At 34.0% G+C, this 18663-nt stretch overlaps 2 protein-coding genes across 3 annotated transcripts in view; one reads left to right on the top strand and one right to left on the bottom strand.

Annotated features, from left to right (window-relative positions):
• Positions 1-18663, top strand: part of LOC123673888 (limbic system-associated membrane protein-like) — a 209649-nt gene that overhangs the window by 175639 nt on the left and 15347 nt on the right. The window lies entirely within an intron of this gene.
• On the bottom strand, positions 9776-17335 carry LOC123673889 (uncharacterized MFS-type transporter YkuC-like). Its single transcript, XM_045608637.1, has 6 exons — positions 17023-17335; positions 11154-12141; positions 10651-10752; positions 10452-10589; positions 10150-10390; positions 9776-10094 (listed from the first exon to the last, which is right to left on the bottom strand). The coding sequence occupies exons 2-6, from the start codon at positions 12061-12063 to the stop codon at positions 10007-10009; spliced, it is 1479 nt and encodes a 492-aa protein (XP_045464593.1). The 5' UTR covers positions 12064-12141; positions 17023-17335; the 3' UTR covers positions 9776-10006.

Raw genomic sequence — 18663 nt, 5'->3', positions numbered from 1 at the left:
AATAAACGCTAATGTAAATGGAATAAATCAGTTAATAAAGAGAGATAGAGAGAGCGAGACACACATGTTGCATTTGAAGCATAGACCTACGGCTGAATACTTTCAACATTCGATCAAATGTTGTCAGTAACATTCGTAATCCAATTCCGTTAATTCTATAATCATATACCCTGCGGTGGACCTGATGTGCAATGGATGGTAATCAAATTATGGTGAATGAGCAGAGCGCGAGTTAACCTTAAATATATATGACATTTGAGGGAAATTCCGAATGTAAAATGAGCCGGTTGAGAATAACGAGATAGAAACCACTAATGATTCGTCTGCATGTTGGGGACCGCAATTTCAGGATCTGAAATGCGATGGAGGAGTGCATTACTGCACGACGACGGCTTTCAACAGATTTGAAACGACAGTGGTATATTCAAGAGCCTGTCAGCACTAGAGCTTGCCCTTGAGTGATCTTTTCAAATTATCCGATATCAATATAACGAGATCATCAAGTGACCCATAATATTAAGGCCATTAAGTCCACATTTTCAAAAAGGTAAATCAAACACTATTCATTATATTGGGATTCCAAAGGTTCCTTAAGGAAGTACAGCATCCAAATGCTGTGCTTCTGAGAAACAGGGTGAATTTTCACAAATTTATTGGTGTCTCAGAAATATTTAAATCGTTCAATACACCATAATTCGAAAACAATATTTTTATAAACCTTCTTCTATCAAAATCCCCTAGTAGTTGTTCAAAATACTCTTTTAATGTCGTCAATTACTTCAATTAATTACTAACGGATAAAAATGGCGTATAAAAAATCAAGTACGCTTGAAAGCAATAATTTATTCATTGACATGTATACCATGCAATAACTGTTGCTCTTTCGATTGTTCACATTAACACAAAGGACTTTCAATCAAACCGGGATAGTTAGCAGGCTAATGACTGTGTGATCGAAAATGAGCCGGCATTGGCAATCAAGTAACACAAATTTATGGAAATAGTTTTATGCAAAGTCATAATTTCAGCCGCGTTGCCATAATGGAAAACGACCCATGTTTTAATGATAACAACACTGCGATAGAGAATTATAAGCACATTATTCGATAATAAATACTGATTCAGGGAACGCATTCATTAAGTTGGTACTTTGCCATGAATCACGCCCTTGCTCTGCATAGGAATTCGTGCAAAGAAGATCAAAATAAAAATGGTTGATTTTTTTAAAGCCTGAGAACTTAAATAATAATACAAGACATAAATATTGTTGGAATACTCTGTCTCCTCGTATAAGTGCAGTGATTGGTTTGTATATGTGTTTACAGATAAGATTATATTATGTGAATACCAGTAATCGGTTACTTTTATTCGTATACTAGTAATCGATTACCATTATTCGTATACTAGTAAGAATCTTAAAAACCTTAAGAATCTCAAAAACCTCAAGAATTTTAAAAACCCTAAGAATCTTAAAAACCTTAAGAATCTTAAAAGGCTTAAAAATCTTAAAAAGCTTAAGAATCTTAAAAACCTTAAGAATCTCAAAAACCTCAAGAATCTTAAAAACCCTATTGAGATTTTTGAGATTCTTAAGATTTTTAAGATTCTTAAGTTTTTTAAGATTCTTAAAGTTTTTTCAGATTCTTAAGGTTTTTAAGAAAAAACCTTAAGAATCTTAAAAACCTTAAGAAGCTTACAAACCTTAAGAATCTTAAAAAGCTTAAGAATCTTAAAAAGCCAAGAATCTCAAAAACCAAAAGAATCTTAAAAACCTTAAGAATCTTAAAAACCTTAAGAATCTTAAAAATCTTGAGAATCATAAAAACCCTAAGAATCTTAAAAACCTTAAGAAGCTTACAAACCTTAAGAATCTTAAAAAGCTTAAGAATCTTAAAAAGCTGGATAATCTTGAAAACCTTAAAAAGCTTAAAAACCTTAAAATTCTTAAAAAACTTAAAAACCATAAGAATCTTAAAAACCTTAAGAATCTCAAAAACCTTAAAAATCTTAAAAACCTTAAAAATCTTAAAAACCTTAAAATCTTAAAAACCTTAAGAATCTCAAATAGCTCGAGAAACTTAAAAAGCTTAAGAATCTTAAAAAGCTTAAGAATCTTAAAAACCTTAAGAATCTTAAAAACCTTGAGAATCTTAAAAAGCTGGATAATCAAACCTCAAGAATCCTAAAAACCTTCAGAATCTTGAAAATTTCAATAAATTCATGAATTTTGAAAAACTTAATAACCTTAAGAATCTCAAAAACCTTAAGAATCTAAAAAACCTTCAAAAGTTTAAGAATCATGATAATCTTAGGAAGCAAGCTTCAGATTTTCGAGATTTTAGGAAAAAAAATGTTGTGTTGCGGATTAGCGAACAAAAAAAAATCATAATAATTTCAAATATTGAAAATTAGTTTTACACTTATGTCTCGATACTGCTAAACCGAAAATACAGACTTGAAAATCTCTACCACTTGATGAAGAAAACCACAGAGATAAATGTATCGATCAACCTGTATAATTTACATTCAGACGGAGAGAAAAGATAGGCCAATTTAGTTTATTCCTCTAAAAATTTTAAATCTCGCTACATTCCCGTAAGAACTCTGTCCTTATCTACCTGCCGAGATGGCGCGAATCCTCGAAATCCCCTTCAGCATATTCTCACACGAAAATTATAATCTAATTTCCTTCGCATTTCGTGGAAGCTTAGAGGGTTTGCCGAGGATCATACGTTTAATACACCTGTTTTGAATTTCAAGTTGTATTCAATCGGATTCTAACAGGAAAAGGTAAGATTTTTCTCACCCAAGGTAATAAAACTGTCGCAGTTCCCTGAAATTTTTTTACGACTAAAAACGAGGTGAAATGCCACTAAGAATTACAGAAAGGACCTGAAGCCTTGTAAATAATTTGTTTGTGCAATGAGTATATTGATCAAAATTGGATTATAAGTTATTGAATATGAAAATCTTCTGGAGGAGGTTTTCAAAATCATGGTTACGCATAGTATATTCGTACGCATAGATACCGTGGCGTGAAATCAAGTTGAAAATTAAAGGATTAAAAGATTTTCTTCTTTCGTAATTTAAATTTTTAAGTTGTTCATTTCCAAACTAAGAAAAAATTACAACTTGTAATCAAATAGTGGTATGTGAATTTGAAAGTTTCATCAGATATTATCGAAATGAACCCGCGATGAAAACTTTGCCAGTCCAAAATTCCATCCTACTTCCAAGTATAGCAGTGTATATGCAAGTATTTTAATTACAGCCATGTAGATATGTACGTATACATCTGGCAGTTACAGGCTTCACTCATATTTGAGAGCTCCATTAGTTCGTATTCAAGGCCCTTTTCATTTGCAGGTACTTGTAAGTATTCGCAGAAAGGAGAGATATTAATTAGAACACCTCAGCAAAACTCGTTTTCAAGTTTCTGGATGTGATATGTGGATTACTTGATGAAAATTCTGCTTATGTAACGAGGAACTCTGCCATTATTTTCCAGGTACATGCTGCAATTTTCGATTTAATAACTCTCTAGGCACAAATTTCTCTTAGAACAATAGTATATTTCTCGTCGAAGAGAATTTAGAAGGTCCTACATACCAGATACATTGGTCATTTAAAGAAAAGGCGTAAAGAATCATTTTCCTCACTGTCGAAATGGTAGAATGAGCTTGAGCGCCCATATACTTTTCAATGTAAGAATTTACGCTAAAAGTAGAGCATTACCATAACTATACGGTATTAATTGTGCCTATTTCGAACTATTCTTGTGTAATATGTGCGTACTTAATAGATACCACGAAATATATTTGACTATGAATAGTCTTGCATCTTGATTAAAAATTTGACTTGAATCAAATCGAAATTACTTCCTGATATTTGGTCCCTAATCATCGAATAATAAGTTTTCCGCACGTCCAGTCCACGCCATAATCGAATCATAAGAACTTTGATTTCAGCCATGTTCGAAACCAACCAATCTAAGTGCAAATTCTTCATGAACAAACTTGAGGATATGTGCCGACTAAGTTTTCTTATTTAAGTTTATAGCTCTATCGTAAAATTCTCGTTTAATTAAGGGTATGAATTATAACTCGTGGTGGGCATAAACGAATGTTAATAAAACTCGTATCTTGAGCTTTATGTAATTTATGAATTTTTCGTGGCGGTTTTATCAAGGGCCACTCATTCACACTGTTTACTAGGGCACTTACGCTAAAAGCGATAAAAAATGGAACTTGTTTATTACATTGTAAATATGAAATTATAATTTCGGTGTTAGGCTACAAATTTTCAGGTAGGTACTCCGATGAAAACTTTAGGTTAATTAGATTTCTTCTGCTATTTATATTCGAATAAAAATCACGTTGTGGGGCGCATTCTATTTTAGATGTTTTAGATTCGAAAGAAAATTTAGGTATTGGTTAACGTTCTTTCATTTTGAAAACTTTGGGAATTCTACTGCTTATAGGTCATATAGGAAGTACAGGAGATGATTTAAGAAGTTCCATCTCAAAAAGATTGTCTTCTTATACAGAGACTGATTAATTTTTCTTTTCAAAACTATGAGAGAGAATTATTCAATTTCAAAAATTAAATAGAAAGAGTGAAAAGAATGTTGAATTTTGATAGGTTGAAGCACTCTTCTAAGAAAGTTGCTTTTCATGTCCTTGATGTACTTAAATTCAAAAAAATTCCGGTCCCTTTGAGATCAGATATCCTGTATTCTGTCAGAATACATTTATTCGTTTTTTCCGCTGAATGCATTTCCTGTCAAAAATCAGAGTCCAAAATCCCCTCAAGGATTCGATATTCTGCTAAATATTCACGTTCGGGCCATCCAAGAAAATGAATAATGGCCACTACAATTTCTAGGCGATCTCCAGACTGGTCCATGAATAATTCAGATCGCAGGTATTGAAATTCATTACGTACTGGATACTTAGGTTTCAGTGTCAACCTAATTTTATGCTTTAAATCTCTAGGTTGTTTACGAGGATTAGCGGAATTACCTACAGAAGCAATTAATTCCACTCAGTTCCGAAGGGTTAGTTAGACAAAGTAAAGTTAAAAGCTCGTGATAAGTGTTTTGGTACGAGAAACAAAGGTTGGAAACGGGCAGATGAGAGAATTGCAACAGTGGCGGTTCGTGAAAATTTATCATCGGGTGTTGCCATAATGATTTTTCATTTATGAAGAACTTACCTTATATGATCAGTTTTTGCCCATATGAAATAAAAAATTCTCTATGTTCAGATTTTCGCAAAAAGCGACCTAATTTTCGACTATATATTTCACTCACGCCAATATAACTCATTCCATCTAATACTATGTTAATTCCGTTCACTCTACCATACCTTGTTAAACAAAATCGTGCGTGAATAACTCAGTTTCAAACAGAATTCATGATCATATTTCGTTATAGCAGGTTTATACTAAGAAATGTCTCGTCACGGATTCATTTATAATCTGTCAAATTTGTAATACGGAAAACGGTTTTGCCAACCAACATTTTTTTTCCAAAATTCACTAAACTCTTATTTTATATAGTTACCTATTCTATAATACAATTTTTTCATATGACATTGACGTGGAAAATACATAAAATAAAATAAAAAGACTCATAGTCGGTTTTAAAATATCTGAGATAAGTAAAGGGTGTTCCTAATTTGGAGGTACGAATGAAAATAGGAGATTCCTTGGATAATTTTAGAGAAAAATGTCATATAATCATGAGCCCCCAAACGCTTCGTTTTTGAGATACATGTTTTCAGTAGTTTTTCTTTTTATACGATCATACAAGGTAATCGAATCTTTATGATTCATTGCTAAAAATCGGCAAAATAATCTCCAAAAATTATAATTGAATTATTCATCACAGCTCACTAACTGCATTTGTATGATAATTTGGATTTTTTTTTCTACCTTCAATTTAGGAACACCCTATATTAGAAATAAGTTAAAAATCTTCAATAGTAGATTCACAAAAAAAAATCTGAAGATAAAAAAGCCCTGAACAATACATCAAAAAACAAAAATTAGGAAAGCACTAACTTGAAAGTATTAACAACCGCCGAAATCAAATAACAAAAAACAATATAAAAATAAATGGGAAATCGTTCGGAGAATGAGCGCTCAAAAAGGAAAATAGTAAATAATTTCAGTCTGACGCTGCTAAAATTCACATTATTGTTTGAATTCTCTCTCTTAGGTAGACATGCCGTCCCTGATGAACCGCCACTGAATGTAAATTCCCAGTACGGAATGTTGATTCGTTTAAGTTTTAGGTATCGATTTCGCAGGAGAGCCGGCAAACTTTTATTTCCATTTTAATTAACTATTCTAGAGGGTTGTGCAGCAGTATCGGAGCCATAATTTGGGGAAATGGAAACTGCATTTCAGACACAATCCCAGGGTTTCGGTTGTTTACGATTTGACGGTATGCGACAGGAGAAAATATTATTTTGCGAGTTTGCTGTTTGGGGACGACTTGAAATATTTGTTTCGAGAGTTTTCGTCTACGTTTTTCCATTTAATCTTTTCTTATGAGCATTGGTAGTTAGTACTGCTATATGTATGCCTGAAAAACACTTGGACATCGGCCTAATGATCTGGTGTCACCCTCAAATACTCCGGCTTTTAGAACCATCTGTATACCATTTGATGGTAAAAGCTGAGGTTGTGGGCTTCCTTCACAACCTTCTTTTCTACTTAGCATCGTAGTGAATGTTTTCTCGATGCTAGTTTTCTTCATCATCTCGTCAATGGGAAGGCTCGCTGATGGTATGTAGTTGGTTGTGAGAGAACAAGAATCCCTGATTCCTAATTCTCACATTACTGACACCTTTCCTGGAAAGCTATCGCAAGATGAAGAGGTTTGAGATCTGTAATGATCTCTATTGCCCTAGGAAAGATTAAAAGGTGGTAACAAGACGGCCATGTGGCAAATTCAACATTTCAAGCAGACTTGGACTGCTGACAATTCAAACACATCCTCAGAAATCTACTGTTTTGCTGGCAACTCACGTGGGTAAAAAAAAACGGTAAATAATTGAGAGATTCTTCCTGTCCTCCAATTCATTCGTGGTCAACTGGCGGCCAAACAAGCGAATATCTGGAATCGAGATCTGCAATTGACCATTATTCTTCCTCAGCGAAAAGCCATCCGTCACAGGGAACGAACGAAAGAGGTTATCTCGAGAGCTTGATACCGCATAATCGTAACTTGGAGCAGGGACGGCAAATAGAATGTGACGTATTCGTGCCAACGTTGTCTCAACTTATCGAGCTAATCACAGCCCGAGGGAACGGTTAGTTCACGATACCGCCGCTAGGCAAAAATGCCTCCTGATTTATGGCCCTCTGGTGGAGCGATCCTTGTGCTAACTGGCTTCTTTCCGGAACCAGGTGAGGGGCTGAAATAACTACAGTCCGGCCACTCGATCAGGGATGGATCGCGGAAATTGCCCACCACTCGATCATGATTTATGATTGCAATCTGTTGTGCAGTTTTTCCATCGCCTCGATTCCTACGGACTACTAATCAACCCTCTGACCAAATAGAAGGGTTATTATTCATTTCTATTCATTTTGGTTCATTATTTTCAATGAAAAATAATATTAATTACTCCTCCTGCGAATTTTTTCTTGGAAAAAAGCCAAAATGGATCGTGTTGTGTGGCTTTTTGCACCATCTTGCTACAACCACATATCTTCCACCTCTATATTCCATAATCCGTAATTTCAAATAGAAAAAAATCGGTAATCACTTGGCTATAATGATGAGAATTGACGGTTTAAGTGGCACCTTCCTCAAGTAGACGCCAAATCACAGGCGTAGCCAGGGGGGGGGGGGTTGTTTGGTGGTTCAAACCCCCCCCGAAATGTTTAAGATGTCAAAATTTGTTAACCTTTTTCTTCTTTCAGTCTCATTTATTTCTATGAAAAAAATTCTTATTTCTCCCATTAGCCTTTCTGTATACGCCTTCGTCTTAATACCTGAGCATTGAAAAAATTTTTTTGACGAAAGTTCCCACATCGGAATTTATACCATCATATCGATCGATTTCATAACACAGATCAAGAAAATGCTTGCAGTTCCAAGATTATTATTATTATTCCAGCAATTCAACGTTATTAACCCTAATTTTCAAAAAAAATTTGATAATATTCTCGAGGCTGTCATCTCTTCTTGAGGCGGGATACGGACTTGGAACCTCAATATGTTTCAGATCACAGCTCGATCAATATGAACATCATTCGACCCAAAACTTTTTCGGTTACGTCATTTCGAATATTAGTTGAATTGAATGGCAAATAAAAACCTTTGTGGAAATTCCTTATATCATATTCATTCAGACTCGTCGCAAGTTGAAATTTTTCCAGAACACGTTGAAACTTCACCCTCAAAAGCCACCTTGTCGAGTAGGTATACACGAGCAACTCCAATATACAGTCCGTATCCCCTCATCCCTAAGATCCCTGAAAACGTCCTCAAGAAGCGGGATCCATCCTCTGGATCCGCATCTGACTCCAGCGCACTCGTTTTTCATGCACCTCTTAGCGCTTTTGATTGAAAAATCTCTCATGAAGTACGCTCCCGGTGGAAACTCATAAGGATCTCGCATAAACCAAATAGATTTACTTCTTTCAATTTTCGAGTAGGTTTTTCTCGATCTACCTCCCTCCTCCCCCCGCTCTGGGAAATACGTGAGGGGAACATAAATAATAGTTGTTAACTCGCAGCGAAGATTGTACGGTTCCCTAATGTAAAACTATGATAATCTCAACGGGGCGGTATTTATCTTCTTGGGCGAATTTCATAGGCCATGAATCCGACCCACATTTTGGGCCCAGGTCGTAAACTTAGAGCAGGAGCGCCTTCAATAAAAACCTCGAATTTATTTCGTTTGATGCGGTCGTTGTGGTATATCTTCTGATTGCTGGAGTAAATACAAGCTTGTATGTACAAATCGTAATCCATTTTTTAAAGTTTGACGATTTTTTTTGTGTATATCGCCTGGGTAAACTATAGTATTTAATAAAATGAATCTGGATTGATGTAATTGTGGTTGGGCCAAAATTTTCATCCAAAACTATTTTGAAGCTTCATTTTCAACATATGGTTGAAATATTTCAACGAAAATTATGATTCAGATTATGCAAACTTCTGAATTAACTGAAACTTAACCTAATGAAGTTGAAATTCATCTTTTTGCTGAAAACTCCAGCAGCAGCAGTAGCAGACCATAATCGAAACAAAGTTTACGTTTCCACATTAATATTAATATCTGTATCTTAGTGAATAATTTCATCTAGAGAGAATCGTGGACTTATTTTCAAACTTTGTCTGCATCTGCATAAACGGAAGGCTAAACATGGGTCCATAAATAAACTACTCATTTCGTAGTCCCCACAAAAACGTCAGTGAATATTTCTCTCATTTCAGATCTCTACAGGTTTTCTTCTGCTCGAAAATTCATTCCTACGAGATGAGAATTCATTATTTAATTTTATTCAATTTAGATTGAAATGAGAATTAATGGAAAAGATAAGTTGTGACATCACACATAATATGGTTTTCACTATGAAAACGATATACTAGTAACCACACTCTACAAGTTGTAACTTACAGTACTGAGTAAGTTATAGTTTCTGAAGATGATAACATGGTTGCCAAAATGTTCATCAAAATTATAATAAGGAAATAAATCACTGTCAAAATGCTTATTGTATGAAGGGGTTTCATTCAAAATGTATTCAAAAATTATATCAAAGATACATATATTATATTATCTTGTGTAATTTTTGAGTTATATATTCTCTATAAAGAATTAACGACATTTCTAAATCGCTTTTTTATGTATAAAATAGTAAATTTATATGTAAAATACTAAAAATATTTTCACAATTTCACATACATATGGCGACATTCACAAACGAAAATGTTTCATTATTCAATCGAAAAGAGGTTGGATAATTTGATGAAGTCACTTCCTCAACAATGTGCATCGATTTCTAAAGCTCCTTCTTTTTCCAATTTGGATTTTAATCGCCTCGTTCTCACAGCTTCAACATAGAGATATCTGGAAAAATTTCGAAATCTCAAGTAGCAATCAATCAGACCTTAGTTAGACTTACATGAAAAAAAATAATCCCATCGTTTTAACCACAACTGAAAACAAGTAAAACGCGCCTGGGAATATCATAATCGTACTTTTATACATTAAATTATATAACGGGCTGAATATGAAATGTGCTAGGGCTTGACACACTCCAAAGATGGAATAAACCTGGCCTAGCTCGTTCGGAGATGCCACTTTGGCCAACATCGACCTAAGAGATATATGCGCTGCTATCATGAAGCAATCGACAACTCCGCCTGAAAAGAATTAAACATTAATTTTGAATTTGTTTCATTCTTTTGAATTATTCATTTTCACCTAAAACAAACACTACTCCAATTGTGGCAAATGCAGATATCAAAGATCCTATTATTGAACTGGTAATTCCAATCATCCCTAATGTGGCATCTTCCCATTTTAAATATTTCGAGAATATGGCCAAGGAAATGACACTGGCTGAAATTTATTCGGAATTATTGATAGAAAATAATTATAATATGTATAATTCTAGACTCACCGAATGATTGCGAGACTAAATGGAAAAACGAAAAGCCACTATACTGCATAACACTCCAGCCAAATCTGTATCTCGAGAAAAGATAAGAGACCGCCATTTCTCCTGTAAAATAGAATGAACTATATATCCTCAATCCTTTGTTGTACAAGTAATCTGTACATTTAATAATTTAGTACTATCTAAATTGACTCATAAAAACAAAAACTTATGTTTTTACTTGTCTCGATCTTTTCTTTTGGGAAAACAGGAATAGTTGCAAAAACCCAAATTGTTATATACCTAGATCGAGACCTAGAAATACTCTGTCTTTCAATACTTTATATTTTAGAAATTTGAAGTAGATATAATATAAATCTGGCCACCCTCTAAAATAACTTTAGGTACTTGCTTTTTTAATATTTAGAAAAAAATTTATTGTGACGAAATTTCTTGGAGATTAGGTACCTATTAGTGTGCTACTGAAAATTACTTTGCGAAATCATCATTTCTTAATCAACACTCACCATGCATTGGCCCAACTGAGATTACGCCAAGAAACATCAAAGCCAAAATCTTGTATCTCCTGTTATTCTTGTTACTCTTGAAACAAACTTTGAAAGTGCGTATTAAAAATCTGAAATCGAAAAAATCGCAAAGAAAAGATTTCTTCTTATCCATCCCGCCCATTACGTCGATCTCAGACTTCTTCAAGGGCAGATCGTGCACCAAAAAATACCCGGATATAATTCCCAAGGACACCAAGATGGAGCACAGGGCAAAGGTTGCGATGAAACCTAGGTAATTATACAAGAAACCACTGGCGCCGATGCCCAGCACCATCGATACAGAGTGTGTCGTCGAAATGGTACCCAATCTCACAGTCTTGTTCTCATCGCTACTGATGGCACCAATGAAACTATAAACGCCTAAAAACAAACACGGAAATCCTCCAAGAAGGGGGATGAAGAACGCATCACTCAACACGGTAAATATAATAGGAAGTTCGTAAAAATATATCGTGTTCAATATTAAGCAGATCAATGTCAGCAACAATCCTATAGCGGGTGCCAAGATGATCGGTTTTCTCTTGCTATGTCTGTCGCTCCAAGAACCTATGAATAAGGCCAGAATGACGGGGAAAAACCCGTGCAGGGCATTGGCTATGGCCATCATTCCGGATGACAGCTTCTGAACTTCAATCTCTTCGGATACTGAGTAACCGCTTTGGTTTCTTCTGGACATGGCATCGCAAGTAGTTGAGTTCATCGAAAGTGATACGCGACATGCTTTTTCCATGTACAGATTCTGTATAATCAACTTGTATATCAGATCGGAGGTAACGGTGAGGAAGAGAATCGGTTCCACTGTGATTTCGGATAACATAGCTTGAATCTTTTCCAGTAGGCTATGATGCTGTTTAGTTTGACCCACCATTGTAAATTTTCAATTCTTCTTGTCAAACAATCAAACTTCCCATCAGTTATGAGAAACATCCATTTTTCTGATTTTACCCTGAAATTGAATATTTTTTAAACTTCTGTTCAAGAATTCATAACATCTTAATTCTAATTGAAGTGGACACAATTGCATGGCCACCGAGTTTTTATGATTTAACTTCTTAAGCCTTTTTTCTTTGATGCCACATGGAAAATTTTATGAAAAGGATATGGTGCTGCAACCATAGCCGTGGTGACCATTTTGTTGATATTAATTTACTGGAGTAATGGCATACCTTCCTCTTTACAATAAAATACTTCCTCTTCACAATAAAATACACATCTATTGATTTCTTTTGAAGTATACTCATTTTTTATATCAAAATGAAATGTCTTAATGGAAACTTCTCTTGTTCGAGAATCCATCTTAATTCAGAAATTTTCCCCAATTCTATAAAGTTTTTTAGGGGTTTTTCATACAATACATTGTTATAATGATACCTATACATACATATACTTGAAATTACATCATTATTCATAAATTGAAAATCCTGTTTTGAATTGCTAATTCCCAATAACTTTATACTTACAAATCAAAGCAGAATGGTTCACAACAGCTCTGTCGAAAAAAAATAAGTCTGCTATTGCAACAGAAGAAAACTTCCGAACTTATGGACTATTTTGATGTTATGATCCGATTTGAAAATAGATTAAATGTTAGGGAAGAAGTTTCTATTTTGTGGCGAGTCCACTGAACCATATTATCGATATAGACACTGATAAGAATGATAAAAATAGTAAATTCGGTGTTTACTACATACACATAATTTTTCGTGGTTAAATAATTACAAATTTTCCTGACGGAAATCGAAGATGCTTTTATGAAAAATGATTAAGGTACATTCCTAAAAATACGAACAACTTGTTATATTTTCAACATTTATATTTGAACTCGGTCATCTGAACAGATCTCACCAGAAACTTCAATTTAATGAAGTCTCTTACCGTCTTGAAAATTTAGTGCTGCCTGCACAGAATTAACTACTCAACTTTAGAAAGGAGTAAGCAACAAACATTCAATCCTACTACCTAACCTGACAGAACATGTTAATTTGCATGTTGAACGTTTTATATTATCTTTCACTTCGTCTGAATCTTCTATCGCTAAATCTAATCTTCTTAGACGGGGTGCTTTCCAGCTAATTATACCCTTGCGAGGGTGTTACGTGATACTGCAAACTTGTTGGGGTGAAAGCAATGAAATAACGACACATCGACTTATGGGTAGAACGTGAGTGCTCGCTATCGCAGTGATAAACATCAAATGTTATCTGAGCGTGTTATTTTCACTCTTTTCAGCGACGTTTCTACAAAATTTATTATTATACAATGTGGTCCATTTTTTTTGTTGAATAACTCAATCGATTTTTTTTTGATGAACTCAAACATGAAATTATTCCCTCAGAAAATTATTAGTGGGAACCAAAAAAAATTAAGTGGAAAGAAATCTTGATATAGTTTGAAGGAAAAAACTTCGAAAAAAGTCTTAAAATTGTAAAAGCATACTAAATATACAGTATACTGAATTGGAGATACACATAAAAATGAGTCCTCGAATCATTTCAAGAAAAAAGTCCCATAAACATGGTTTTTTTCATCAATAAGGCAATAGATATGCCAATTTAAAGATCATGTGATTTGATAATTTTGAATGAAAATATACAGGGTGATATTTTTTCTGGAACATTGCCCGCTTTTTTCCTTCAGAACTTATTTTTGGTAGACCATTGGTAATTCAGAAAAATATAAAAAGTAACTTTTTCAGTACTACACTTTTCTTGTAGTTTTTTTCTGCTACCGATTTCGAGAAATGAATTTCAAACAATTCTCTTGTAATCCTCAGGATAATCCAAATTATTATGAAGATCCAGTTAGTAATCTATGATGAATTAATTTATTTCAGGTTTTGGTGCTTATTTACCCAATCTTTAGCAGAAATTGATGAAAATTCGATAAATAAGCACCTATAATCATCACGGAAAACAGGGGAAACACCCTGTATCTCGAAAACAAAGCGTTTGCGGGCTCGTGCTTATAGGACTTTTTTTTAATTTTCTGATGAATCTTTCACTTTCCTTTGTACTTCCATACCCTATATAGGTCACGATAAAATGAGTCATATAAAAATTCAGTAATCTGATAAAATAACCCCCACAAACACTTACATAAAAAGGGCCAAATTTATCTATACTATTTAGCTATGATTGATAAATCGATAAAATTTACACCTGAAAAACATAGTTATGATAGCTTTTGCCTGAATTTAATAAGGATCATTTTCAAGAAGATTGAAAAGGTGAAACGTTCAACATCACATATAAATCGCATAGTCTGCTAAAATTTTGTGTCCCTGACACTTTTTATCGAAAAGAAGAATTCCTAGCATGATTCTATAAGTTATTAGTTACGTAAATCAGTTCATCTAAATATCTTCTCAGGTAGAATATGCATTCTGATCGGTGAATTAACCATTCGGACATAATCAAGAATAGTCTACTTCGACCATGTCGAATTTCTGTGTGTTGATCCCATTCAGCTTTAACAGCATCGAGTGCTCCTGCAAACCATTGCGGATTGTTCATCTAACATTGATATACTATAGTATATGTAGCAACGTTCAATAGTATTTGTCTCCAGTTCCCGAGTGTACTAACGGGCTGATTTGTTGTTACGAGGCACGAAATCTAACTTATTTATGTCCGTACGTGGCTGAAATGTGTTATTATCGCAACTGGAGCTTGAATTTACAGGGACTTCCTGCATTATTATGCTATTAACAAATGGCGCAGTTCGTTTCATTAAGCAGTTAGCGATTCGTGTTTTTTCCCCAGAGTCTGGAGGGGCGTTTATGCATTTTCATTAAGTGGGTTTGCCGTTTCCTGGATTTCCGCTAGGTTTTATTGGAAAGCACAAGAAGATTGTTCGTTTCTGTAAATTTTCTCATGGTGAATAATATAAATATTCGAAACTGCGACTATTATTCAGGAAAACTTGGTTACTTGATATTTCAATTCCGATGTTTTCACATCTTTTTTGCGTTAGATGGTATCTTACATAAAATGATATATTTATTGTTTATACATTGTAAATCTCAAAGTGATACTTTAAAATAGCCACATATTTCATCTTATTTGAAGAGGCACATTATCTAGTGAGCCCGGCAAAATGTTTTGAAGGAACTCTAGATACTTTTTTCTAATTGAAGAGCCTTCATATGGCCTTATTAATTGCAATCCTACAATAACACCTCCTTGATTTTAAGAAACCAAATCATATCTCCGAACAAAGGAATATTTAGGTTCAAAATACGAAAAAAAATCAATGGAATATAATTAACATATTACACGCTGCAGATCGCTAATGCTTCAAAACGAAAAAAAAGGTTTTTGGAAAAAAAAATATAATGAAATCATCTTTCGAATGGCATATGTATGTTCTAGGAAAAAATATCGACGTTGCAACGCCTGGCGTCTTTTTTTTTGTCGACTTTTAAGCACAACATTGACTCATTCGAGATTATTACCAAAATAACATTTTTCAACATGAGTTTTTCGGTTGTTAGTACAAGTTTTGCCATCAATTTCAGTCCTCCTTTAACTGACATTCAAAATTATTCAACAAGTTTTGATTCGCACTAGCATTCAAATTTGAAAAAGTTCACCAATGAAAATAGTGAAGGACGTGCTGAAATGAAAGAGCCCATAGAGAACGCAGAAAAGCCAAAAGATCTACCAAACACAAGCATGCCGTGACGGAATTACGGACAATAATGATCTGCCAATAACAAACGAGGGGTTTGTTTATCCCGACGTCCCTTTGCAAAATTGGTCTTCTTCAATTGGAATTTCTGTCTGACGCATTCGGTTGTTCGCTCGTTTGTTCGTAGAATGAACGGCTCAAAGAGAAGAACACGTTTGAACCCGCCTGTTTCATTACCTTGTCAATTACATCAGGTGAAGAGCTGACGGCTGTCGGTACGAACGTTTTCACATCATTTTCATCCAGTCCTTCCGATTAGACTGAAGAGATCTGATCGATATACATATCCCTTCAGAAATACCTGTCATTCGGCGTATATGTTTTGTTTTTTTCAATCGTTTTTACAAGATTTTTTTATTTTTGTTCAGTTGTTGTTAATGCATCCTGAATCATTTTTTCTTTGAAACTCGCATAATAAAGAGTTTTCCGATAATTTTGATATAAAAAATAACGAGTATATTTCAAAAGAAATCAATCGAGTTCTTAATTCATAGTACAAAGAAAAGAATGCCATTAACGATTGAAAAATGTGGAGCATTGCCATACATATATCTTTTACGTGATCCCAAAGAATTTTTATGCTGTTAAATCACAAGATCTCGGTGACCAATTACGAGAAATTTCACTGTTAGAAAACAATTTCAATGAGTTGTTGAAGCTTTCCATTTTTAGTTATTTTACTTGTCAAATGACAATAGATGACAGCTTTCAAAGGGATAACTGCTCACAAGCAGGGTATTCTCAATGAAACCTCTTTTTGGAAAACCCCCTCATAAATTAGTTAGTTTATGCAAATTAGATTATATGAAGAACTGCTGACTTTTACGTGCATCTCGCGTCAATATTGACTTGTACAAAACGCTGTTTACAAATAAAAAATATTAGACTGCTTTGGGATTACCAAGACAAGTGAATCACCCTGTACTGCCTCATTTGAGAAAGTATAAGGTAAAAATCTTCATAATTTAGTTGGTTCTACCTCCAACGATCTGTATATTTTCATTTTAGTCGATATTTGACTTTTGATGATTAATTTCCTTCACTATGAAATGTTTTATTTAAGGCAGTTCAGGGTGAAATTTTTGATGTATTTAATAACCAATCATAGAAAAAAGTAATAAAATATAGAAGAACTCACCCTGCAATTTCAATTAGATAAAAACGAATCCAATGAACCGACTATTGTGGGATTTCAAGCTGAAATTTCTAGATTAGAATTAAATATTGTTTAACAATTAGCATATTAATCAATATGCTTTCTCGAATTCTTCACAAAAATAAAATTACTATAATATCAATTCTGAATATAAAATATTAAAAAATCGAAATTGTAAAATTAAAACGAATATTTCGTAGAAAATATAATTTGGACAAGAAATAAACAAACAACAATTCTCATATGAATCTAAAAACGTTAACGTTGAATCAATTCGCGAATGAGTTCACATCACTGAAAGGAGGCGGGATTCATATGGGTAACATATTTAAATTAATCTCTCTTTAGGCACTTTTTACTAGTTGACAAGTCATTGAAATTTTCATAAATCAATCATTATCATCTTCCGTTTGAATATTTGAATTTGAGTTCTTTTCATTGGGTATCTACTTTTCCTATACATTCCTGGACGTAAATAATTGAAAAATTCAGGGGATTTTGAATTTTCATTTATGTAAAAATAATTATTAAACAGAGACAGAGCGTAAAATTTGTAGTGGTTTAAAAAAAAATAATAACCACCAAATTGAATAATCGTCATGAAGAATCCATTCAGAAGAAAACCTACCAGAAGTGGCAAGAAATCCGTTTCAAATCCACTGAGGGAATAACTCTCACCCCTCTTTTCAGTATCTCAAACTGCCAGCTCCAGGATCAGATCGTTTTACATGTCATTCTATTCATTATTTCACGACAGATTGAGCAGGCATAATTAGATGGCGCGCAATGAATGGGCTGAGTAAACCGAACCTTCTATTCGAGTTCGATTTGCTAAATCGAAATTCTATTCACGGGCGGGAATTAAACAAAATAGGTAATTGCTTCATTCAAAGGCAGATTGGGACTCGTTTGTAACCAATAACAGGCTCCGATGGCTCTGCTATAATAGATTGATGTATATCCTCAGGTCCTAACCTAACATCTATCTGTTTCCATGGTGATCTATCCGAAAAAACGCATTTGCCTGAAATCCTAGAGATCGTGATGAGTTCTGCATAAAAACAATGAGCTATTTGAAAACTGATCTTTTTAAGATTTTTCTGGCTGTTTTACCACATTTAATTCTTAAGTAGGCTATCGACTCTATGATCAACAAACTAATATTGAAATGAAACCTCTTATTCATAAAGCTTCTAGTAGCATTTTTAACCACCCCAAAGCGTGTATTTGATGTCATTACGCCATTAAAACGCAGTAGGTTTCTTCGACATATTTTTTGTGAATGATACCTATATTTTAAGTATAATTCATTTTGAATGTGAACAGCCCACTCTTTACAATTTCCGATGAATGAAAATGTATGATTGGAGTTTATTGTTGAAGTAGAGTCAACAATTATTTTCAGCTGAATTAAAACACCGTACCGAAATTAGTTTTTCCGTTCGAATTCGATAATAGAGAACGTTGGGTATCAAAACTTTCCAATCAGAATGAATAATTCGAAGTAAATTGCATGCGATACAATAACAAAGACTAGATATTTAATATTGATGATTGTGTATCGGCAATTTGATTTATTGCTGGTGTTTAGAAAGGGGAAGTAAAACTGGGCCGAGGTAACTC

The sequence above is a fragment of the Harmonia axyridis genome, chromosome 2, assembly GCF_914767665.1.
Source record: "Harmonia axyridis chromosome 2, icHarAxyr1.1, whole genome shotgun sequence".
Lineage (NCBI taxonomy): Eukaryota > Metazoa > Arthropoda > Insecta > Coleoptera > Coccinellidae > Harmonia > Harmonia axyridis.
The sequence above is the reverse complement of the archived record's forward strand: the minus strand, read 5'-3'. Positions and strand labels throughout refer to the sequence as shown.